Raw genomic sequence first — 26,936 nt, forward strand, 5'->3', positions numbered from 1 at the left:
GGGAATGGATCCGACTTCTCCGTGTTGGAGTTGTGGGGGAAATCATTGGCACCAGCAGTGCCGATTTAAGCAATATAGTTGCAAAGGCTGTCTGAGAGTGGGGCATCTCCAGCGCAAGTGTCCACAGATGAGCAAGCGAGCTGCAACACACCACGTGGAGGATGAGAGTCAGACTAGCGCGGATCCGGATACGCAATCTGAGATGCCAGAGGAGGTAGTGTATGGACTCTACTCCTTCATAACCAAGAGTAAACCAATTTTGATTAATGTGAAGTTTAACGGTATACCGATATCTATGGAACTGGACACTGGGGCGAGTCAATTGATCATGAACTAGAGGGTATTTTATAAGCTGTAGAATACTAAAACTGTGAGGCCCAGGCTGAGCCCTGTTAACGCCAAGCTGCGCATGTACACCAAAGAACTGATAAAGGTGATTGGCAGTGCATAAATTAATGTGTCGTATAACGATGCGGTTCACAAGTTACCGCTGTGGATTGTTCCAGGCAGTAGCCCAACGCTGCTCGGCAGGAGCTGGTTGGAGAAAATCAGATGCGACTGGAACGACATATAGACGTTGTCATCGGAGGAAGATATATGTACCCAAGTATTGAGCAAGTTCCCCTCGCTGTTCGAACCGGGTATCGGCAACTTCACGGGAGCCAAGGTGCAGATCCACGTGGACTCAGATGCAAGACCCGTCCATCATAAAGCTCAGGCAGTGCCGTATATGATGAGGGAGAAGGTCAAAATTGAACTGGACAGACTCCAGCGTGAAGGGATCATATCACTGGTCGAATTTAATAAATGGGCCAGTCCCATTGTTCCTGTGCTAAAAAGTGATGGCACAGTCAGAATCTGTGGAGACTACAAGGCTACGATCAACAGGGTTTCGAAACAAGATCAGTACCCGTTCCGAAGGCTGATGACTTGTTTGCAACGCTAGCCGGAGGGAAGTTGTTCACAAAACTGGACTTGACGTCGTCGGCCTATATGACACAGGAGTTGATCGAGACGTCGAAGAGACTTACGTGCGCTAACACGCACAAAGGACTGTTTATTTACCACGGGTGCCCTTTTGGAATTCGCTCGGCTGCAGCAATATTCCAGAGGAACATGGAAAGTCTACTGAAGTCCGTTTCCAGAACCGTCATGTTCCAAGATGACATCCTGATCACCGGTCGTGACTCCAAGGAACATCTGAAGAACCTGGAAGAGGTTCGACTGCATTTGGATAGAGTAGGACTCAGACTGAAACACTCGAAGTGCGTCTTCATGGCACTAGAGGTCGAATTCCTCGAGGAAAATCGCCGTTGATGGCATCAGACCTACTGACGTGAAAACCAAGGCCATCAAGAATGCATCCAAGCCGCAGAACGGAGCTGTGTTCGTTCCTAGGTCTACTCAACTACTTTGGGAACTTCCTACCTAAATTGAGCACCTTATTAGAACCACTGCACATACTATTGAGAAAAGGACAACGGTGTGGGGCGCATCACAAGACAGAGCTTTCGAGAAAGCCACCAATCTGCTTTGCTCGAACAAGCTGCTGGTACATTATGACCCATGTAAACGTTTAGTTTTGGCATGTGACGCATCGTCATATGGAATTGGTTGCGTACTCCAACAAGCCAGTGAGTCAGGGAAACTTCAATCTGTCGAGTATGCATCCAAAAGTTTGTCGTAAGCGGAAAGAGCCTACAGCATGATAGAAAAAGAAGCTTTAGTGTGTGTGTACGGTGTTAAAAAGATGCATCAATACCTGTTCGGTCTGAGGTTCGAATTAGAGACTGATCATAAGCTGCTCATTTCATTGTTTTCCGAGAGTAAAGGTATCAATACCAAAGCTTCATCCCGCATTCAAAGATGGGCACTGACATTATCTGCTTATGATTGTCATTCGCCACAGACCTGGCACAGAGAATTGTGCCAATGCTTTGAGCCGGTTCCGTTGCCCACACCGGAGGTGGAAACGCCACAACCGGTGAATCTAATGTTAATCATGGATGCTTTTGAGTGAAGAAACCCCTGTCACGGCTTAACAAGTTAAACCGGGACCAGCCAGGACCAGATTTTATCAGTGGTAAAGGGTTGCATCCTCAAAGGGGGATTGGTCTGCCATACCTAAGCAAATGTGTGAGGAGGCCAAACCATACATTCGTTGCAAGGACGAACTGTCTATTCAAGAAGATTGCATATTGTGGGGCAATCATGTTGTAATGCCCAAGAAAGAAAGAGAGAAGTTCGTGCGTGAGTTACATAGCACACATCCGGGTATAGTGATGATGAAGCCAATCGCCAGGTCTCATGTATGGTGGCCAGGAATTGATTCTGAGCTGGAAGCATGCGTGCATCAGTGCAACACTTGCATGCAGCTCAGCAAAGCACCAGCGGAATCACCGCTGAGTCTGTGGTCATGGCCATCCAAACCTTGGTCCAGGATCCATGTAGATTTTGCAGGTCCCTTCCTGGGCAAGATATTTTTAGTGGTGGTGGATGCTTATTCGAAGTGGATAGAATGCATAATCATGTCATCCAGCAGGTCCACGGCAACCATAGAGAATCTCAATGTCATGTTCGTGACACATGGTCTGCCTGACATAGTGGTGAGCGACAATGGGTCGTGCTTCACCAGTCGGCAGTTTCAGGAGTTTGTGAAACTTAATGGCATAAAACATGTAAAGTCAGCACCGTTCAAGCCTGTGTCCAACGGGCAAGCTGGACATGCAGTACAAATTATCAAGCAAAGCATGAGGAGAGTAACCCAAGGGTCACTGCAGACCCGCATGTCCTGCATACTGCTGAGTTACAGGACAAGACCCCACACACTCACAGGGGTCTCGCCTGCTGAACTCATGATGAAAAGAGATCTTAAGACCAAGCTATCTCTGGTACACCCGGATTTAAATAATCATGTTGAATTCAGAAGACAAAGTCAACAAGGGTACCATGATCACGCAACTGTGTCATGCGAGATTTCTGTTAATGATCCTGTATATGTGTTGAACTATGGTCGGGGTCCCAAATGGTTCACTGGTACGGACATGGCCAAGGAGAGCAACAGAGTATTCATTATTGAGCTCAAGAATGGGCAAACTTGCAGGAAACACATGGATCAGACAAAGCTGAGACATACAGACGAGCCAGAACAGTCGGACAAAGAAACCATTGACAACCAACCTACCAGCAGTCTTCAGAGGACTCGAGGGTCATCAGTGAACCTGGAATTTCCATCATGGACCTGTTCAATAAAAATGAACTTGCAATTCCTGACATGGTCACTGCCACCCCCAACAAGTCAGTCATCCAGCCATCAGCCACAACAGACCCCGCACTCACCCAAGACTGGAATCGAACTGAGACGGTCAACCTGGGAGTGCAAAGCACCGGACTGTCTCAACCTGTGAAAGACTGTGATAAGTCTTAGAGGGGGTATTGTCATGTATGTACATGCTGTTTGTAGCCACCAGATGGCGTCATTGTTGGAGCCCATTGAGCAGCACGCACATGGTGCTGCTCAGGTATAAAAGGCCAGCCATTTTGAGAGTCAGGTACTTTGGGCCTAAATAAAGCAGAGCCGAGGTTGTACCTTGCTTAGTTAAACAGTACTCAGTTTGAACCTTTATTGCATTCATAACAGGTCTCAATGCAGTTTTCCCTAATTATCGTCCCTAACCTGACCTCAGAACAGCACCACTGAGTGAGCAGCACAACAAGGTGGGTATCACATGGAGGAGGTCATTTAGGATTTCCTGACTGGAGCCTGCAGAAACTGCCTACTCAGTGATTTCTTTTGGTGATTCTTGCTCTAGAGCTCCTCTGAAGACCTCTTCTGACCAATTATAGGGCCCAAGTTTCCACACGATAAAAAACGGGCGCCCCTCCGAGCTGGGCGCCCGTTTTTCGCACCACAAAGTGCGCCTAAAAAAACCCTCCGTATTCTCCACCTCCCTGCAGGTCCTCTGGCCCTCGGCGCGGCGCAGCAGGAGCTGTAGGGGGCGGAGCTAGGACCCTGCGCTGAAAACAGTGCCGGGAGCTCTGCACATGCGCGCGACAGTGGGCACGCAAGTGCAGTAGCTCCAGGCGCCCGTAACTTTGTGGGAGGGGCCCGAAGCACGCAGCCTCTAGCCCTGGCCGAATGGCCTCACTGGGGCTGCGTGAATAAGGCTCCTCCCACGGCCAGCTCCTGCTTCCTGCCGACTCCCGCTCCTGCTTTTCCCCCCCCACCGACCGGACCCGACTCGACCCGCCTGTCGCTGCCGCTCCTGCTTCCGCCCCCACCCCCCGACCGGACCCGACCCGACTCGACCCGTCTACGTCTGCCGCTCCCGCTCCCACCCGACTGGACTCGACTCTACTCTCGCCCCCGGACTGGATCTTACCTGACCTCCCCCTCCCCGACCTGACCTCCCTCGACCTGACCTGACCTCCCTCCCCGACCTGACCTCCCTCCCCGACCTGACCTCCCTCCCTCTCTTCCTCCCTCCCCCTCCCTCTCTCCTTCCCTCCCCCTCTCTCTCTCCCTCCCTCCCCCTCTCTCCCTCCCTCCCCCGCCGACCCGAACCGAACCTCTCTCCCCGACCCGACCCAACGCCACCTACCTCTGGTGCTGGGGACGGGCCCTGCCCGAAATCTCGGGCCCGGCCCGTTCAGCCTTCGGTCCCGACGGCAAACCGCTTCCTAAAGGCCTGCCTGAAGAACTTTCACACAGGTAGGAACATGGTTTGTTTAATCTTTTCTTTGCTTATAAATGTTTGTTCAGGTTGGATTTATTTGTATAATATTTGTATAAGTATAACTAAGGATTTATTGTCGAATTTAATGACTTCCCCCCCCGGCCACCCCTCGTTCCCTACGCCTAATTTGTAACCTGCGCCTGATTTTTTAATGTGTAGAACAGGTTTTTTCAGTTCTACAAAAATCTTCACTTGCTCCATTCTAAGTTAGTTTGGAGTACGTTTTCACTGTGGAAACTTTGAAATCAGGCGTCAGTGGCCGGACACGCCCCCTTTTGAAGAAAAAATTCTGTTCCAAAGTAGAACTGTTCTACCTGACTAGAACTGCAGAAAAAAAAATGTGGAGAATTGCGATTTCTAAGATAGTCCGTTCTCCACCAGTTGCTCCTAAAAATCAGGCGCAAATCATGTGGAAACTTGGCCCATAATGAGTACTTGAGAAAATAACTTCCTGAGCTGGGGAAATAGATTTCCAGATGGGAATCCCTCTATTCCAGTGCTTTGAAGAGGAAGATATGGAAGTGGTTAGATTGGAGGCTCCTAGAATGAGGCAACACAGAAGAGTTTTGTTTCCTACTTGTCAATATCCTCTCCTCCGGGTTTACAGACCTAGAAAGCCTTATAGATTTCAGTGCCTCAAAGCTTCATTTCCCCCGGAGCTATTGTCAGCTGCTGGCTGAATACCTGCAGCTCACTTCTACCAGGAGAACAACATAGAAACAAAGAAAATAGGTGCAGGAGTAGGCCATTCAGTCCTTCTAGCCTGCACCGCCATTCAATGAGTTCATGGCTGAACATGCAACTTCAGTACCCCATTCCTGCTTTCTCGCCATACCCCTTGATCCCCCTAGTAGTAAGGACTTCATCTAACTCCTTTTTGAATATATTTAGTGAATTGGCCTCAACAACTTTCTGTGGTAGAGAATTCCACAGGTTCACCACTCTCTGGGTGAAGAAGTTTCTCCTCATCTCGATCCTAAATGGCTTACCCCTTATCCTTAGATTGTGACCCCTGGTTCTGGACTTCCCCAACATTGGGAGCATTCTTCCTGCATATAACCTGTATGAACCCATCAAAATTTTAAACGTTTCTATGAGGTCCCCTCTCATTCTTCTGAACTCCAGTGAATACAAGCCCAGTTGATCCAGTCTTTTTGATAGGTCAGTCCCGCCATCCCGGGAATCAGTCTGGTGAACCTTCGCTGCACTCCCTCAATAGCAAGAATGTCCTTCCTCAGGTTAGGAGACCAAAACTGTACACAATACTCCAGGTGTGGCCTCACCAAGGCCCTGTACAACTGTAGCAACACCTCCCTGCCCCTGTACTCAAATCCCCTCGCTATGAAGGCCAACATGCCATTTGCTTTCTTAACCGCCTGCTGTACCTGCATGCCAACCTTCAATGACTGATGTACCATGACACCCAGGTCTTGTTGCACCACCCCTTTTCCTAATCTGTCATCATTCAGATAATAGTCTGTCTCTCTGTTTTTACCACCAAAGTCGATAACCTCACATTTCTACACATTATACTTCATCTGCCATGCATTTGCCCACTCACCTAACCTATCCAAGTCGTTCTGCAGCCTCATAGCACCCTCCTCGCAGCTCACACTGCCACCCAACTTAGTGTCATCCGCAAATTTGGAAATACTACATTTAATCCCCTCGTCTAAATCATTAATGTACAGTGTAAACAGCTGGGGCCCCAGCACAGAACCTTGCAGTCCCCCACTAGTCACTGCCTGCCATTCTGAAAAGTCCCCATTTACTCCTACTCTTTGCTTCCTGTCTGACAACCAGTTCTCAATCCATGTCAGCACACTACCCCCAATCCCATGTGCTTTAACTTGTGTGGGACTTGTCAAAAGCCTTCTGAAAGTCCAAATATACCACATCAACTGGTTCTCCCTTGTCCACTCTACTGGAAACATCCTCAAAAAATTCCAGAAGATTTGTCAAGCATGATTTCCCTTTCACAAATCCATGCTGACTTGGACCTATCATGTCACCTCTTTCCAAATGCACTGCTATGACATCCTTAATAATTGATTCCATCATTTTACCCACTACCGATGTCAGGCTGACCGGTCTATAATTCCCTGTTTGCTCTCTCCCTCCTTTTTTAAAAAGTGGGGTTACATTGGCGACCCTCCACTCGCTAGGAACTGATCCAGAGTCAATGGAATGTTGGAAAATTACTGTCAATGCATCCGCTATTTCCAAGGCCACCTCCTTAAGTATACTGGGATGCAGTCCATCAGGCCCTGGGGATTTATCGGCCTTCAATCCCATCAATTTCCCCAACACAATTTCCCGACTAATAAGGATTTCCCTCAGTTCCTCCTCCTTACTAGACCCTCTGACCCCTTTTATATTCGGAAGGCTGTTTGTGCCCTTAGTGAATACCGAACCAAATTACTTGTTCAATTGGTCCGCCATTTCTTTGTTCCCCGTTATGACTTCCCCTGATTCGGACTGCAGGGGACCTACGTTTGTCTTTACTAACCTTTTTCTCTTTACATAGCTATAGAAACTTTTGCAATCCGTCTTAATGTTCCCTGCAAGCTTCTTCTCGTACTCCATTTTCCCTGCCCTAATCAAACCCTTTGTCCTCCTCTGCTGAGTTCTAAATTTCTCCCAGTCCCTGGGTTCGCTGCTATTTCTGGCCAATTTGTATGCCACTTCCTTGGCTTTAATGCTATCCCTGATTTCCCTTGATAGCCACGGTTGAGCCACCTTCCCTTTTTTATTTCTACGCCAGACAGGAATGTACAATTGTTGTAGTTCATCCATGCGGTCTCTAAATGTCTGCCATTGCCCATCCACTGTCAACCCCTTAAGTATCATTCGCCAATCTATCCTAGCTAATTCACGCCTCATACCTTCAAAGTTAGCCTTCTTTAAGTTCTGGACCATGGTCTCTGAATTAACTGTTTCATTCTCCATCCTAATGCAGAATTCCACCATATTATGGTCACTCTTCCCCAAGGGGCCTCGCACGAGATTGCTAATTAATCCTCTCTCATTACACAATACCCAGTCTAAGATGGCCTCCCCCCTAGTTGGTTCCTCGACATATATTGGTCGAGAAAACCATCCCTCATGCACTCCAGAAAATCCTCCTCCACCGTATTGCTTCCAGTTTGGTTAGCCCAATCTATGTGCATATTAAAGTCACCCATTATAACTGCTGCACCTTTATTGCATGCACCCCTAATTTCCTTTTTGATGCCCTCCCCAACATCACTACTACTGTTTGGAGGTCTGTACACAACTCCCACTAACGTTTTTTGCCCTTTGGTGTTCTGCAGCTCTACCCATATAGATTCCACATCATCCAAGCTAATGTCCTTCCTAACTATTGCATTAATCTCCTCCTTAACCAGCAATGCTACCCCACCTCCTTTTCCTTTTATTCTATCCTTCCTGAATGTTGAATACCCCTGGATGTTGAGTTCCCAGCCCTGATCATCCTGGAGCCACGTCTGTGTAATCCCAATCACATCATTCATGTTAACATCTATTTGCACAGTTAATTCATCCACCTTATTACGGATACTCCTGGCATTAAGACACAAAGCCTTCAGGCTTGTTTTTTTAACACCCTTTGTCCTTTTAGAATTTTGTTGTACAGTGGCCCTTTTTGTTCTTTGCCTTGGGTTTCTCTGCCCTCCACTTTTCCTCATCTCCTTTCTGTCTTTTGCTTTTGTCTCCTTTTTGTTTCCCTCTGTCTCCCTGCATTGGTTCCCATCCCCCTGCCATATTAGTTTAACTCCTCCCCAACAGCACTAGCAAACACTCCCCCTAGGACATTGGTTCCGGTCCTGCCCAGGTGCAGACCATCCGGTTTGTACTGGTCCCACCTCCCCCAGAACCGGTTCCAATGCCCCAGGAATTTGAATCCCTCCCTGCTGCACCACTGCTCAAGCCACGTATTCATCTGCGCTATCCTGCGATTCCTACTCTGACTAGCACGTGGCACGGGTAGCAATCCCGAGATTACTACTTTTGAGGTTCTACTTTTTAATTTAGCTCCTAGCTCCTTAAATTCGTTTCGTAGGACCTCATCCCTTTTTTTTACCTATGTCGTTGGTACCAATGTGCACCACGACAACTGGCTGTTCTCCCTCCCTTTTTAGAATGTCCTGCACCCGCTCCGAGACATCCTTGACCCTTGCACCAGGGAGGCAACATACCATCCTGGAGTCTCGGTTGCGGCCGCAGAAACGTCTATCTATTCCCCTTACAATTGAATCCACTATCACTATCGCTCTCCCACTCTTTTTCCTGCCCTCCTGTGCAACAGAGCCAGCCACGGTGCCATGAACTTGGCTGCTGCTTCCCTCCCCTGATGAGTCATCCCCCCCCCCCCCCAACAGTACTCAAAGCAGTGTATCTGTTTTGCAGGGGGATGACCACAGGGGACCCCTGCACTACCTTCCTTGCACCTATCTGGCTGTGGACCCTTTCCCTGCGGTACGACCAACTCGCTACACGCGCTACTCACGTTATTCTCAGCATCGTGGATGCTCCAGAGTGAATCCACCTTCAGCTCCAACTCCGCAACGCGGTCCCTCAGGAGCTGGAGGCGGATACACTTCCCGCACACGTAGTCGTCAGGAACACTGGAGTCGTCCCTGAGTTCCCACATGGTACAGGAGGAGCATAACACGTGACCGAGCTCTCCTGCCATGACTTGACCCTTAGATAAGCAACAACAATGTTAAAGTTTACTCACTGTTATGGAAGAGGAAAAAGAAAAACTACTCACCAATCACCAGCCAATCACTTACCCCCTTGGTTGTGACGTCACCTTTCTGTTTCTTTCTACTTCTTTTTTGCCTTCTCCCTGTAGCTGCACCGGCTCGCCGATCCCGGAACTCACGCCTCTCCACGCACCTCCTCGACGCTGCTCCCGACTCGGCGACGCACCTCCACACGCTGCTCCCGACTGCCGCCGCGTTGGGCCTTTTGTAGGCCTCTCGCCGACCCCGGATCTCATGCCTCTCCACGCACCTCCTCGATGCTGCTCCCGACTCAGCGACGCACCTCCACACACATGCTCTGTAGCAGAGAATGTGACCACTGCCTCAATTGTTTTTTGCACTGAATCCTTTCAGGCAGCCTCAGGTGACTTTTGTCACATATGTCAGGCACCAGCATACACTTCTATAAAGAAGGCCACTGCTCTGGCCTCGCAGTTTATTACCTGTTTGGGGAAACAATATAGTGAGAAGTCCACTTTAGTAGATTGGCAGGGTTCCCACAGATGCAAGGAGCAATTGACGGAGCATCTGTAGCCTTGAAAGCCTCGCACTCCAACCCCTTCAGTCTCATTAATAGGCAAAGCTTTCATTCGATAGATCTTCAGGTAGTATGTGATTCCATTCACCTCGTCGTACATATTAATCCGCACTACACTGAAAGCTATCTATCATACATGAATCCATCAAATCAGCCTTCATAACTCAGAACCATGTATTGAAATAGTTCATTGGTAATCAGGGTCTATCCTGCAGTCATGACTTATAATCCCAGTAAGACTCCAATAAATGCATTGAGGCTCATGGGATTATATGAATTTCAATGGAGCTGACTGTAGGTATTCTTAAGTCTCAAATATCTGGGGTACTCACTCCTGCAGTACAGCCAAGCCATTTTGGCTTGCTGCATCCCACAGAATATTACACGACAGAAAGGTTTTGATACTTTCTGAAGCTGAAGGGGATGACAGTGGATGAAGAAGATTGGAGAGGGCCCTCCAATCAGGAGAAGTGGGCACAGGAAAGAGAGGAAGTGGAACAGGAGAGCCCTCCGTCTGCAGCCAGACGAACAAGGCAACAACCTATAACTGAGGGTTTTAATATGAGAAAATGAATAGAAATTTCTCCCCTCCTGTCCTTCCCCCTCGCCTCATTCACAACTGCCTCACAAAGACATGCATTTAACAACAACGACTTGTATTTATATAGCGCCTTGAAAGTAGTAAAACGTCCCAAGGCATGTTATAAGACAAAAATTTGACACCGAGCCATGTAAGGAGAAATTGGGGCAAATGAACAAAAACTTGGTCAAAGAGGTAGGTTTTAAGGAGCAACTTAAAGGAGGAAAAAGAGGTAGGGAGGTTTAGGAAGTGAATTTCAGAGATTGAGGCCTAGGCAATTGAAGGCACGGCCACCAATGGTTGAGTGATTTATAATCAGGGAAGCTCGAGGGCAGAATTGGAGGAGCAACAGATATATTGGGAAGAGGGTGGGGTGTTGTGGGGCTGAAGGAGATTACAGATTGGAAGAGGGCGAGGCCTTGGAGGGATTTGAAATCAAAGTGAAAGAATTTTGAAATTGAGGCATTGCTTAACCAGGAACCAATGTAAATCAGCAAGCACAGGGGTGATGGGTGAACGGGACTTGGTGTGAGTTAGGTTACAGAGAGTTACCTTATCCCCATAATACACTCTCTCGTCATCAGCCAAGCCCACTAAGCGGTAAGTATCTACACAAGTGACTCCCAAGTCTATGGGTTCGAAATTCGGTTGCTACCGCCAGCTGATGCTGCCCGAGTGAGGTGGCAACAGGGCGTGAACAGCTGGCTGGCGGCATTAGGCGTGATTAACGCCTGATGGGAAATTCGGCTGTCCTTTTTCAAGGGCATTAAAATTTAAAGTCCTGCCGGCTAACTCCATGGAAATCATGTCACCTCGCGTGCAATGCTTCCTTGGCGCCGTCTCACCAAATTCACTTTGGCCGCCTCACTTATCGGCTGACGGCAGTGACATCTGAAAAAGTTGCCGTGCTCGGGGCGGGGAAATGAATCCAGGGTTTTATTTAAATGGAGTTGCAGCTCGCCCACAGAGTTCGCGGTCTGTGCTGCATTGGCTGCTCGCACAGTTTGAAGGTGCTGGCGTCCTGCGGCTACTGACTAAGCTTCAGTACTGGCATCTCGGAGACATTGTTGCATTCAACATCGGATACATTTGGAACTAGCATATCGATTTTACCTCTGCAAAGTTATAGGGGCACTAGTGATCACGCACTGTCGTCCTGCGGCGAGGACTTCAAATCTGCCGGATGCTGAGATAGCTTATGGCAAATGTGGATGCTCGCCAGAGGAGAGACCCCAACTAGCAGGGCAGGAAGCCATACAGTTGCAGGATTTACCGTGCGCATTATTCCCAGGATCAGGAAGGCTGAGGTTCCGCAAAGAGGTAGTGATGGAGCTTTGCTACCTCCTGCAGACATACCTGGCAGCTGACATCAGGACTTCGCTGTCCATGGCAGTGAAAGTGACAGCAGCCTTCAACTTCTATTCTACCGGCTCCTTCCAGTCTCCTGCAGGCTATATGTGCAACATGTAGCAGTTTGCTGTACGTTGCTTCATTTACAGCAAACTAATGGACTACATCAAGTTCAGATGTCCTGGGAAGACCTGGATGAGCGTTCCCATGGCTTCGCCAGGATAGCGGGCATCCCCATGGTTCAGGGGGCCATTGATTGTATCCATGTGGTATTGCGGGCCCCGCTATACCTGGCCAGCCTATTCACCTGGCCATCTGCTGAATACATCGCGTCCAAGCCTCCGTGCATATAAATGGCCAGACAAGATTGTGACAAATGAAACCAATTTTTATATGCAAAAAAAGCCATAGTGTGCTGTAAAGAAACACTAAAGGACACCATCATCCACAGCAAACAATAATTGAAACCAGACCCCTTGAAACATCACCCATATCCACGTGCAACTACTCACATTACTTAATGGAACTAGGACAGCATCTCTGGCCAGCATCAGACAATTCTTTAATGGCTCATGCAAGTGCAACTATTGACATTAGTTCATATTCGAGCAAGGTCACCATTTCTGGCCACTAACTCGCACATATTTAGCGGCTCTTTTTCAGTGCTTTCCCATCCTTCCCTTCTCCTCCCTCCCAGGCCTACTGCTCCTCCTCAATGGGGTCTCAGTGCCTGCAGCAAAGTTAGTAGAAGGTCGCTGTGTTGGCGCCGCTGCCACAGCTGATGGTCTAGCAGGACGTTCCGCACTAGCTTTGGCCCTGGAAGGCCCAGCTGCAGGCTGCATCACCTCAGCATGGTTCGGCAGCACTCTCGTGGATGGGTTGCAGTGAGCGGCAGGGACAAGGACAAGGACGGAATGATGTCCTGAGAGAGGACATCACGTTCCAACAGGCCCGACACACTGCTACTCCCCTGGGACAGAGCCTCAGTATCTGGAGCTATCTGGCTGAGCCAGCGTTAGTTCCTCATGCAACTGATGGGGCCCCAGACACCATGGCAGTGGTCAGTGCCTGTGTGGATTCAAGTTGGCTCTGCATCAGGGCGGACTGCAACTGCAGCACACCACAGAGCTGATTGATGCCACCACGCACTGATGACATGACAGTCTGCAGGCCAACCATAGCATCGGCCTGGTGCGCAATGGCTACTGCCACATCAGCCATAGCCCGTGCCCCCACGTCTGGGTCCCCTTGATCACTTGAAGCATCCAACATCCGTTAGTATCTACCAAAGCTGGACTCTATGAGATACATGCAATCGTTGAGGTGGCCTCCACCACATTCAAAACAAGTGCATCGACACTCTAGGACACCCTTAACAAAATGCCCAGCAGATAGCTGTGCATCTGGAATGACTGCTTGCGCGATCCTCTAAGTTGGCCTCATCATCAGAGTGCTGCTGAGCATCACTCGGGTGTGCACTCATCCTCCGGGGAGCTGCCCACTGATCACTCCTCCCCTGTGGCGTTGCTGCAGGCCACTAGGTCCCGGAGCATCACCCACCTCCATCTCCCCGACCATGTCTTCCGACAAAATGCTGCTGGCCCCGCTCTGTCACGTCCAGAGAGGTGTCCTCCGCTTCCTCATCCTCTCCACCGTCGCCCACAGTGGAAGGCTGATGTGCAGGCCCCTTGCCACTGAATCATCATCTGAAAGCACAAAGCCAGAGAAGAGTGGTTACCTGCAGGGGAGGGGGCCAGGAGCGGCAAAGGCCATTCAAGAATGGCAGTCTCATGGAAAGAGCTGAAGGATTGTGGTGTCAGGCCTGTGTGACCTGCTGGATGCTGTAAAGAAACTCAACATACCGTCACTGTCCCCGGGAGGGAGGAATCGGCCGGCCTCACCCACCGCCATGGCACCAACTTGAACGTCCATCAGCACTGAGACACGTTCCTCCAATGGAGTTAGGTCCTGGTGTTCAGAGTCCCCTTCCTCCAGTCCTCATCTGCTCCCTGGGCAAGCTTCTCCTGTAAGATTATAGAGAACGTCTGAGTTAGAGCCCTCGTATCAGCCTGTCCCAAGTGCCTTACATAGTTTAGTCGATGTTACTGTATGAGAGTCTTCACAGTTTGATGTAACTTCCATTTGCTGCATGCACTTGCTGTGGCAATGCTTGAATTAGGGGACCAGGACATAACCATAACAGGGAGGCTACCGTCTTCGAGACGCATATGAAGACTGAAGAGTTAACAACATAGGGTAAGTCTGCAGAACCGAGCAGCAAGGTTAACTGCGCATGCAGGCTCTTGCAATGGGTGATGCTTCAAATGGGAACCTTGTATCTGGCCTCACCTATGTAGAGCATGGATTCCAAAACACTACATTGAACAGAGAGTGCACATTGAGCTCAGAACATAGCATGTTAACGTTTCACGTTTAAGATACTTGCTCTCACCAGGCACATGATCTCGTTCCACTTTTTTCGGCTTTGAGTGGCTGTCCTGTCACTTGCAGAAACTCGTTCTGCAATTTCCCTCCATAGGTGTCTACATAGAAACATAGAAAATAGGTGCAGGAGTAGGCCATTCGGCCCTTCTAGCCTGCACCGCCATTCAATGAGTTCATGGCTGAACATTCAACTTCAGTACCCCATTCCTGCTTTCTCGCCATACCCCTTGATCCCCCTAGTAGTAAGGACCTCATCTAACTCCTTTTTGAATATATTTAGTGAATTGGCCTCAACAACTTTCTGTGGTAGAGAATTCCACGGGTTCACCACTCTCTGGGTGAAGAAGTTCCTCCGCATCTCGGTCCTAAATGGCTTACCCCTTATCCTTAGACTGTGACCTCTGGTTCTGGACTTCCCCAACATTGGGAACATTCTTCCTGCATCTAACCTGTCTAACCCCGTCAGAATTTTAAATGTTTCTATGAGGTCCCCTCTCATTCTTCTGAACTCCAGTGAATACAAGCCCAGTTGATCCAGTCTTTCTTGATAGGTCAGTCCCGCCATCCCGGGAATCAGTCTGGTGAACCTTCGCTGCACTCCCTCAATAGCAAGAATGTCCTTTCTCAGGTTAGGAGACCAAAACTGTACACAATACTCCAGGTGTGGCCTCACCAATGCCCTGTACAACTGTAGCAACACCTCCCTGCCCCTGTACTCAAATCCCCTTGCTATGAAGGCCAACATGCCATTTGCTTTCTTAACCGCCTGCTGCACCTGCATGCCAACCTTCAATGACTGATGTACCATGACACCCAGGTCTCTTTGCACCTCCCCTTTTCCTAATCTGTCACCATTCAGATAATAGTCTGTCTCTCTGTTTTTACCACCAAAGTGGATAACCTCACATTTATCCACATTATACTTCATCTGCCATGCATTTGCCCACTCACCTAACCTATCCAAGTCGCTCTGCAGCCTCACAGCATCCTCCTCGCAGCTCACACTGCCACCCAACTTAGTGTCATCCGCAAATTTGGAGATACTACATTTAATCCCCTCATCTAAATCATTAATGTACAGTGTAAACAGCTGGGGCCCCAGCACAGAACCTTGCGGTACCCCACTAGTCACTGCCTGCCATTCTGAAAAGTACCCATTTACTCCTACTCTTTGCTTCCTGTCTGACAACCAGTTCTCAATCCATGTCAGTACACTACCCCCAATCCCATGTGCTCTAACTTTGCACATCAATCTCTTGTGTGGGACCTTGTCGAACGCCTTCTGAAAGTCCAAATATACCACATCAACTGGTTCTCCCTTATCCACTCTACTGGAAACATCCTCAAAAAATTCCAGAAGATTTGTCTAGCATGATTTCCCTTTCACAAATCCATGCTGACTTGGACCTATCATGTCACCTCTTTCCAAATGCACTGCTATGACATCCTTAATAATTGATTCCATCATTTTACCCACTACCGATGTCAGGCTGACCGGTCTATAATTCCCTGTTTTCTCTCTCCCTCCTTTTTTAAAAAGTGGGGTTACATTGGCTACCCTCCACTCCATAGGAACTGATCCAGAGTCAATGGAATGTTGGAAAATGACTGTCAACGCATCCACTATTTCCAAGGCCACCTCCTTAAGTACTCTGGGATGCAGTCCATCAGGCCCTGGGGATTTATCGGCCTTCAATCCCATCAATTTCCCCAACACAATTTCCCGGCTAATAAGGATTTCCCTCAGTTCCTCCTCCTTACTAGACCCCCCGACCCCTTTTATAACCGGAAGGTTGTTCGTGTCCTCCTTCGTGAATACCGAACCAAAGTACTTGTTCAATTGGTCCGCCATTTCTTTGTTCCCCGTTATGACTTCCCCTGATTCGAACTGCAGGGGACCTACGTTTGTCTTTACTAACCTTTTTCTCTTTACATATCTATAGAAACTTTTGCAATCCGTCTTAATGTTCCCTGCAAGCTTCTTATCATACTCCATTTTCCCTGCCCTAATCAAACCCTTTGTCCTCCTCTGCTGAGTTCTAAATTTCTCCCAGTCCCCAGGTTCGCTGCTATTTCTGGCCAATTTGTATGCCACTTCCTTGGCTTTAATACTATCCCTGATTTCCCTTGATAGCCACGGTTGAGCCACCTTCCCTTTTTTATTTCTATGCCAGACAGGAATGTACAATTGTTGTAGTTCATCCATGCGGTCTCTAAATGTCTGCCATTGCCCATCCACAGTCAACCCCTTAAGTATCATTCGCCAATCCATCCCAGCCAATTCACGCCTCATACCTTCAAAGTTAGCCTTCTTTAAGTTCTGGACCATGGTCTCTGAATTAACTGTTTCATTCTCCATCCCAATGCAGAATTCCACCATATTATGGTCACTCTTCCCCAAGGGGCCTCGCACAACGAGATTGCTAATTAATCCTCTCTCATTACATAACACCCAGTCTAAGATGGCCTCCCCCCTAGTTGGTTCCTCGACATATTGGTCTAAAAAACCATCCCTTATGCACTCCAGAAAATCCTCCTCCACCGTATTGCTTCCAGTTTGGTTAGCCCAATCTATGTGCATATTAAAGTCACCCATTATAACTGCTGCACCTTTATTGCACGCACCCCTAATTTCCTGTTTGATGCCCTCCCCAACATCACTACTACTGTTTGGAGGTCTGTACACAACTCCCACTAACGTTTTTTGCCCTTTGGTGTTCTGCAGCTCTACCCATATAGATTCCACATCATCCAAGCTAATGTCCTTCCTAACTATTGCCTTAATCTCCTCCTTAACCAGAAATGCTACCCCACCTCCTTTTCCTTTTATTCTATCCTTCCTGAATGTTGAATACCCCTGGATGTTGAGTTCCCAGCCCTGCTCATCCTGGAGCCACGTCTCCGTAATCCCAATCACATCATATTTGTTAACATCTATTTGCACAGTTAATTCATCCACCTTATTGCGGATACTCCTTGCATTAAGACACAAAGCCTTTAGGCTTGTTTTTTTAACACCCTCTATCCTTTTAGAATTTTGCTGTACAATGGCCCTTTTTGTTCTTTGCCTTGGGTTTCTCTGCCCTCCACTTTTCCTCATCTCCTTTCTGTCTTTTGTTTTTGCCTCCTTTTTGTTTCCCTCTATCTCCCTGCATTGGTTCCCATCCCCCTGCCATATTAGTTTAACTCCTCCCCAACAGCACAAGCAAACACTCCCCCGAGGACATTGGTTCCGATTCTGCCCAGGTGCAGACCGTCCGGATTGTACTGGTCCCACCTCCCCCAGAACCGGTTCCAATGCCCCAGGAACCTGAATCCCTCCCTGCTGCACCATTGCTCAAGCCACGTATTCATCTGCGCTATCCTGCGATTCCTACTCTGACAAGCACGTGGCACTGGTAGCAATCCCGAGATTACTACTTTTGAGGTCCTACTTTTTAATTTAGCTCCTAGCTCCTTAAATTCATTTCGTAGGAACTCATCCCTTTTTTTACCTATGTCATTGGTACCAACATGCACCACGACAACTGGCTGTTCTCCCTCCCTTTTTAGAATGTCCTGCACCCGCTCCGAGACATCCTTGACCCTTGCACCAGGGAGGCAACATACCATCCTGGAGTCTCGGTTGCGGCCGCAGAAACGCCTATCTATTCCCCTTACAATTGAATCCCCTATCACTATCGCTCGCCCACTCTTTTTCCTGCCCTCCTGTGCAACAGAGCCAGCCACGGTGCCATGAACTTGGCTGCTGCTGCCCGCTCCTGATGAGTCATCCCCCTCAACAGCACTCAAAGCAGTGTATCTGTTTTGCAGTGGGATGACCACAGGGGGGACCCCTGCACGTCTGTGGTTGACGTCTCCTCCCAGCTTCTATCTTGAGCAACTCCCGCCACCTCTCCAGGGCATCAAAGAGTGCATTCACGGTGGCGTCCGAGACCTGGTGGGCATGCTGGCGAGCTGCTGCTTCTAGGTCTGCATCCTCACCATCTGAGTGAGTGCATAGGAAGCGAATATAACCACGAGGCATTGAAGCGCCCAATCAATGCCTCAATGGAATCCAGGTGGCGCCACTATATCTGTGGCACAGTTCCAAATGCTGCCTATGTTGAGGCCCTGCTTAACGGCACAATCAACGCCACTTACAAATCTGAATTCCATGTTTCGGGGCCACGTCTAGCGCCTGCCGTTAAAAAATCCTCTCAGCTGGTGACACCACCTCAAAATTGGCAGTAGCAAATTTCGATCCCTATGTGCTTTACTTTTCAGAACAAAATTCAACAAAAAGGTTCCAATAATTCAAGGACACAACAGCAACAACTTGCATTTATATAGCACCTTTTAACATAGTAAAATGTTTCAAGGCACAGACTTAGATGCACTGCAAGTTGGTGTCATTACAGACAGAATACACTCGGTGAAGTTCTGTGAAAGCATTGTGTTCAGCTGACTGTCAAAACAGTTGAAGCAATGGTAGCTGCTGCTCCAGGAGCCACCAATGTCCTTGGAATCTCTTCCTGTGATTGCCACAGAAGTCTCCTAGACTGTCACTCTCTGGGATGTCCTGCGTGCCATAAGAAATTTACTATAAAGTGTAGTTCTCCATTATCACAACCATATGCATGGGAACCATCTCCACTGCCTGCATACAAGATCAATGCTCCCAAATGATGAATGTCTGTTCCTATCTTCCTTTTTCTTACAATAAAACTGTATTCATCAATGTTTACAAACAATTGTATCCAATGATACCAAGTTGGTGAATGTAATAAAGTAGGAGTACTATGAGCACGAAATTCGGTTGGTTATCGCCTTCCGTTAGTGCCCTCTAGCGCCAGCCAGATCATGACGTCCGTACGCTTGTAGCACCCTGGGTGTGAAATTCGCTTTGTGCGCCTCACTTACTGCCAGCTGCTGAACACGCCAGAGAAAACAGGCAGTCCCAGCTTCTTTGAGCGATGCCGGGAGGGTATTTAAAGGGATGAGCAACCGGGTTACTTAGAGGTCACAGTAAGTGCTCCATTTTCACAGAGCACAGTGTGTGTTTCTCTTGGATTGCTGCGGCAGATATTGTCTTGCAATTTATACTTACCCTAGTGATTTGAAGATGAGCATTTTGATAGGTGTAGTGCTAGCACGCCACCTTCGCATCTTCCAAGCGGCGTCAACAGAGAAGGGAGATTGGCAATGTGGGGCCATGAATGAGGAGACCCCGTGGACGTCGGGACAGGAGATCTTGCACCCCCGCCACCCCGGGTTTATCGGGGCTACTTGTCAGACATAAACATGTCTGAGGAGCAGTGCGTTGGAAGGCTGCGGTTCCACAAGGTGTTAGTCACCGAGCTATGCCACCTCCTGCAGCCAGACCTTGAGGCTGACATCGGGACCCGGATTTTGCTGTCCGTCGCAGTGGAGGTAACTGTGGCGCTCCGCTTCTATGTCTTTGGATCGTTCCAGGCCACAACAGGGTACATCTGCAGCATTTTGTAATTTGCTGCTCATTGCTGCATCCGCCAGATCACACACACTCTGCCACAGGCGCATGGACTACATAAAGTTTCCCATGACCAGGGAGCAACAGGAGCAATGGTCATGTAGCTTTGCCACGATAGCGGGCTTCCTGATGGTTCAGGGCGCCATTGATTGCACCCACATGGCATTGCACGCACTGCACCAGAATGAGGAGGTGTTTCGGAACCGCAAAGGCTACCACGCCCTCAATGTGCAGTTAGTGTGCGACCACAAGCAGCGCATCCTTGCCGTCAATGCCCACTATCCTGGCAGCGCACACGATGCTTTCATCCTACGGGAGAGCACTGTGCCACGATTCTTCCAGTCACCACATCAAAGACGTGGCTGGCTGCTTAGCGACAAAAGCTGTGCTCTAGTCACCTGGCTCATGACACCCCACCGCAACCCAAACACCCCTGCTGAGCCTCGGTCCGAGAACCATGATGCCACCCAGAATCTCATAGAACAGACTATCAGGGTGCTGAAGCAGCGTTTCTACTGCCTTGACCACTCTGGAGGGAGCCTTCAGTACTCCCCTGATTAAATCTTGCTCTTTATTGTTGCCTGCTGCATGCTGCACAACCTGGCCATCATGAGGGTCCAGGCATTGTCACTGGGGATTGCAGCTCCACCTCAGGAGGAGGAAGAGGAGCGTGCTGACGCACAGCATGGCGAAGCAGACGAGGAGGAGGATCAGCAGCCACGAAGGAGGCACTGTGCCAACACTGCCGCTACAAGGGCCATACGTCAGCGCCTCATCCTCCATCGATTTCGCTGAATCAACCAACAGATGTCAACTGGGCCTCATAGTCACATTGCTATGTGCTAGGCTCATGGCACAGCTCCGTGAAATTTGCAATTAATATACATGACGGGTTTACAAATGGTCAAATAAATATTTTATAATCTGTAACAAGAGTGTGCCCTCAAACAGCACACTAATAACCCATCACCAGCAACTAATAAAGAATGTAACAAATGCCCCTTGAAACAGCATAACACACAAGCAACTTCATGAATATATGTACAAACGCACCTCCCATCTGAAATGCAAGACCAGCTCTCATGAAGCATATTTTGCCAAGACCTTCCACAAATAACGCGTCAAACTTCCACGAAATATGTACAATTATATTTACACGATATGGTGGGAAACACCTTAGTGCGACTTGCTGACAGACTTGCCAGACCTTCCCTTTTCCATCCTCCCATGCCTACTGCTCCTCCTTAATGTGGCCGCAGTGCCTGCTGCAAGGCTGCTTGAAGGCTACTGAGTCTGTGAGGCAGAGACTGCAGATGGTCTAGCAGGGCGCCCCAGACCAGCTCTGGACTGCACCACTTCAGCATAGGCAACAGCAGTCTCGGATGGGTGGGGTGCAGACCGCGGCAGTGCAAAGGCAGAGTGGCAGTGGTGGGAGCCAAATGCTGTCAATCGTGAGAGGACAGCACCTTCCATTTCCATCGACACAGCCACTCCACCGTGGCAGAGCCATCAGGTGCAGTCTGCTGCAGTGAGCTCCCCAGAGATGATGGCAGTGGTCAGTGCTTGTGTGGCATCAATCTGAGTCTGCATGAGAACAGACCAAGTCTGAAACTCAGCAGACTGGGAATTGATGCCACCAACCAGTGACTGCATCACATCACAAAGGCCTTGCGTGGCTTCGGCCTGTGCTATAATAGCTGATGCCACATCAGCCGTGGCCTGCGCCGTTGCCTCTGGGTCCCCACGATCGCTCGTTGACTCCAACATTCGTTGGTAAGTGCCAAGGATGGGCTCAATGGGCTGCTGAGAGGCACAGGCAATGCTTGAGTGGCCTCCTCCAATCTCTCAGCAAGTGCATCCATCCTCTGCGGGATCCTTGCCATAAGCTCGTAGTGCATCCCCTTAGACTCTGTCACCATACCCTCAAAATCCAGGTCCACATCGGAGTATCACACTCCCTCCGGGAGCTGGCTCCCGAGTTTCCCTTCACGCTTAGTGTTGCTGCAGGCCACTGGGTCCAGAAACATCAAACTCCTCAAAGCCCATGAACATCGGTTCATCCACCGAGGTGGTGTCCCCGCTGTCTGCGGAAGCTGGATCCTGCTGGACTGGTGCAGAACTGTCATCCTTCCTCCTCGCCTCCCTAGTCGTTGGAGGTGGACGGCTCGCTGACAGGCTGTTGCGCTTCTGGCTCAATATCTGTAAGCACAAAGTGACAGAAGTGCGGTTAGCTGCAGGGGAGGGGGAAGGAAGAGAACAAGGAGGTGACGTATGACATGTAAAGTAGAGCGCTTGCTTTGGGAGTCTCGTGTCTGGCCTGCGGACAATGTGGCCTGCCCAGCACAGGAAATAGTACAAGGACACTCTCAAAGCCTCCCTGATAAAGTGCAACATCCCCACTGACCCCTGGGAGTCCTTAGCCAAAGACCGCCCTAAGTGGAGGAAGTGCATCCTCGAGTCTCATCACCGCGAGCATGCAGAAATCAAGCACAGGCAGTGGAAAGAGCGTACGGCAAACCTGTCCCACCCTCCCTCACCCTCAACGACTATCTGTCCCACCTGTGACTGGGACTGTGGTTCTCGCATTGGACTGTTCAGCCACCTAAGGACTAATTTTAAGAGTGGAAGCAAGTCTTCTTTGATTCTGAGGGACTGCCTATGATGATGATGATGACATGTAAAGTGGGAAAGGCATGTGGCTTTGGGGGTAAATGGTCTCCTAGAAGAGGGGAAGAGGATGAACATACCGTCGCTGTACCCAGGGGGCTCGGCTTCCCCGACCGCTACCGCACCCACTTTTGCGCCCATGAGGGGGCCACTCGTTCTTCCACCTCTGTGAGGGCGTGGATGTGAGGCTCCCCTCCTCCGGTCTGCATTTACTCTTGCGGGTTGTGAGCGAGTTTCGCCTGCAATAACTAACAAAAGAAGGTGCATAGTTGAATAGCTGCTACTGTATGGAAGTCTGCAGATGCCCATTTCATTCTTAATAGATGTGCAGAGTGGCTGTGTGAATGGTGGGATTTGGGGGCTACCAGCTAAGCTTAAGGGTAAGGCTAAATTTTTCCAAATGCATATAAAGAGTGAAAAAGTAGTAAGAGAAGTGTTGGGGCTGAGTAGGGACCAAGAAAGAGAGCTACGCATCGAGGCCCAGGGCATGACTGATGAACTGAGGCGAAACTTTCCAGCTATCTTCAGCAGCGAAGAGCATAGGCTGGTACACATTGAAGGAGCAGGTAATGCACAAACTGTACATTGTGTGAGACAGTGAGGTTCACATTATGGCATTGTAAGGTTAATGGAAAGGATGCTCACCCTGACAACCTGAGTTGGGTCATTCAACTTCTTGCGACATTATGACGCAGTTCTGGGCACTGTGCTCCTTGCCGACACGTGTTGTACCATCTCCCTGCACAGACATCTAAAAGCTCTTGGCAGTGGCCTCCTGCCTCTCTCTGGCTGAGGACCTCCTTTCGCCTCTCCATAGCCTCTATTAAAGCCTCCAGAGTCGCGTTTGAAAAGCAGTGGGCTCGCTGCCGAGCTCCACCCTCAGCCATATTGCCGCTCTGATCAGACTGCGATAGTGAGACAGCGCCTGCGCAGTCATCTTACCTCCCCTTTAAGAAGCGGCTGGCGCTGGAATGTCTAACGACCATCGCATCATCCAGATTTGCTCTGGGAAGTTAGAGCAACGATTTTCGGCTTCACCACCCTAAGAATTGTGCAACGCCTGATTTACCGCTCCATTTCCCCATTGGAGCGCTGAAACCGAATTTCACGATAGCCGATGCTAACTTTCCCAAGGTGCTAAACTTACCGATCAGGCGTGCTTACTGCCTCAAAATGGGTGATACTGAATTTAGTCCTAAATGTTTGATGGAGCAGAATGATAGTCTCTTGTCATGACCGTCCAAATTTAGATTAAAGTGATTTTAATTCACATTTTGGGCACAATTTCATGTATGCAATTTTATATTAATATTTAATAACACACTTTTTATTAACCATGAATATATTTATGCAGCACTTGAGAACAAGTTCTGGTCCTATAATAGTACTTTATCTTTACTTACAGGTTTATTTCCCTACCACGAGCAAGGCTTGCATGCAAGCAGTTCTAGAGTACCTGTACACCAGCCAATTCTCATTCAATTCAAAGCTTGATCCAATTGAGCTGATTGTCCTGGCAAACAGGCTGTGCCTTCCACGTTTTGTGGCTCTGACAGGTAAGTGTTAAAAAAGGGATACGAGGCCAAGTAGCACATCAGGCAAGAATAAATACTGACTAGAAAAACAAATATTTTACCACTAATTTTCCAAAAGGAAATTAAGTAGCACCCTGTGTTGTTTAGTAAAATAGTGCAAAAAAACCAACTCAGAAATGTAAAGAAATTATATTGCTCTGGCTGTGTGACCAATTGTTAATGCATCACAACAGGGATCTAGGATTAGCTTATTCCATCTGTAAAGTGTAACACAGGAGAGTGGTTCTTTGGTAAATAGAACACCTTATTACTGTGTCTTTCGAAATTCTTTCAGTGGGCCTGGTGAACTCCAACACACCCCAACATCCCCCGCCTGCAACAGCATAATCTCTAATTCACCTACCCTTACTCTCATCATAGGCAGTCCCTCGGAATCGAGGAAGACTTGCTTTCCACTCTTAAAATGAGTTCTTAGGTGGCTGAACAGTCCAATACGAGAACCACAGTCCCTGTCACAGATGGGACAGATAGTCGTTGAGGGAAGGGGAGGGTGGGACAGATTTGCCACACGCTCTTACCGCTGCCTGCGCTTGATTTCTGCATGCTCTCGGCGATGAGACTCGAGTGCTCAGGGCCCACTCGGATATACTTCCTCCACTTAGGACAGGGACTCCCAGGGGTCAGTGGGGATGTAGCACTTTTTCAGGGAGACTTTGAGGGTGTCCTTGTAAAGTTTCCTCTGCCCACCTTTGGCTCGTTTGCCGTGAAGGAGTTCCGAGTAGAGCGCTTGCTTTGGGAGTCTCGTGTCTGGCATGCGAACAATGTGGCCTGCCCAGCGGAGCTGATTAAGTGTGGTCAGTGCTTCAATGGTGGGGATGTTGGCCTGGTCGAGGACGCTAATGTTGGTGCGTCTGTCCTCCCAGGGGATTTGTAGGATCTTGCGAAGACATCGTTGGTGGTATTTCTCCAGCGACTTGAGGTGTCTACTGTACATGGTCCATGTCACTGAGCCATACAGGAGGGCAGGTATTATTACAGCCCTGTAGACCATGAGCTTGGTGACAGATTTGAGGGCCTGGTCTTCAAACACTCTTTTCCTCAGGCGGCCGAAGGCTGCACTGGCGCACTGGAGGCGGTGTTGAATCTCGTCGTTAATGTCTGCTCTTGTTGATGAGAAGCTCCCGAGGACTGGGAAATGGTTCACGTTGTCCAGGGCCGCACCGTGGATCTTGATGACTGGGGGGCAGTGCTGTGTGACGCGGACAGGCTGGTGGAGGATGTTTACCGTAAGGCCCATGCTTTCGTACGCTTCAGTAAATACGTAGACTATGTCCTGGAGTTCAGTTTCTGTATGTGCGCAGACGCAGGCATCGTCCACATATTGTAACTCGACGACAGAGGTTGGGGTGGTCTTGGATCTGACCTGGAGACGACGAAGGTTGAACAGGTTCCCACTGGTCCTGTAGTTTAGTTCCACTCCAGCAGGGAGCTTGTTGACTGTGAGGTGGAGCATGGCAGCTTGGAAGATTGAGAAGAGGGTTGGGGCAATGAAGCAGCCCTGTTTGACCCCGGTCCGGACGTGGATTGGGTCTGTGATGGATCCATTGGTAAGGATCACGGTCTGCATGTCGTCGTGGAGCAGGCGGAGGATGGTGACTAATTTTTGGGGGCATCCGAAACGGAGGAGGACGTTCCATAGACCCCTCGCGGTTGACAGTGTCAAAGGCCTTTGCAAGGTCGAAGAAGACCATGTATAAGGTCTGGTGCTGTTCCCTGCATTTTTCCTGCAGCTATCGCGCTACAAAAACACAAAATCTGCACTGTAGCTCTAAAGCATCATCACTTTGAGTTACGCTTCTGAATTACATAGAATTTGCAACACAGAAACAGGACATTTGGTGTTTATGCTCCACACTAGCCGCCTTCCACTTTATTTCATCTAACCATGCCAACATGTCCTTCTATTATTTTCTCCCTCATCTACTTATGTAGCTTCTCCTTTAAATGCATCTATGCTGTTCACCTTAATTACTCCTTGTGGTGGCAAGTTCCACATTCTCACCACTTTGAGTAAAGAAGTTTCTCCTGAATTCTTTATTGGATTTATTGGTGACTATCTTATATTTATGGCCCTTAGTTTTGGACTCTCCACAAGTGGAATCATTATCTCTACATCTACCCTATTATCAACTCCTTCATAATTTTAATCTCTCAGATACTTTTCTAGAGAAAAGAGCCCCAGCTTGTTCAGTCTTTCCTGGTATCATCCATGTAAATCTTTTGTACACTTCCTCCAGTGCCTCTATATCATTGTTATAATCTGGAGACCAGAACTGTGCACATTACTTGATAAGTATGATCTAACCAAGGTCCCACACAAGTACAATACAACTTCTCTGCTTTTGAATTCTATTCCTCTAGAAATGAACCACATGTTTTGTTTGCATGTTTTATGGCTGTGTTAAGCTGTGTTGCTACTTTTAATGATTTGTGAATCTGTAACCCTACATCTCTTTGCACCTCTACCCCATTTACCCACTTGTTTTCCAAAGGAGTAGGTGGCCTCCTTATTCCTAATGCTTTTGTGATTCGCAGGCACTTGGGGCACAGTTTTTTTTTCCCATAATAGGTGGGAGCAGATTTTGCACCCAAGCTGAATTTACATGATATAGTGGCCCCCCTTTTCTGAGTCATCAGAACATTAAAAAGCAGTCTGGGTAATTTTGACATTGAATTTTGAAGTTAATGGAAATGATCTGATAGCGTCCATTTTACACTATCGTTCAAAGTCAAAATTACCCCCAGTGAATGTTAATTCCAACCGT

At 48.7% G+C, this 26,936-nt stretch overlaps 1 protein-coding gene across 5 annotated transcripts in view; it reads left to right on the top strand.

Annotated features, from left to right (window-relative positions):
• rhobtb1 (Rho related BTB domain containing 1) overlaps positions 1-26,936 on the top strand; it is a 90,705-nt gene that overhangs the window by 57,919 nt on the left and 5,850 nt on the right. For all 5 annotated transcript variants that reach the window (XM_070876856.1, XM_070876855.1, XM_070876857.1 and 2 more), the window contains one exon: positions 23,982-24,132. In XM_070876856.1, coding sequence (XP_070732957.1) covers positions 23,982-24,132 — 151 coding nt within the window. The remainder of the gene's footprint in view (positions 1-23,981; positions 24,133-26,936) is intronic.

This window comes from Pristiophorus japonicus, chromosome 3, assembly GCF_044704955.1.
Source record: "Pristiophorus japonicus isolate sPriJap1 chromosome 3, sPriJap1.hap1, whole genome shotgun sequence".
NCBI lineage: Eukaryota > Metazoa > Chordata > Chondrichthyes > Pristiophoridae > Pristiophorus > Pristiophorus japonicus.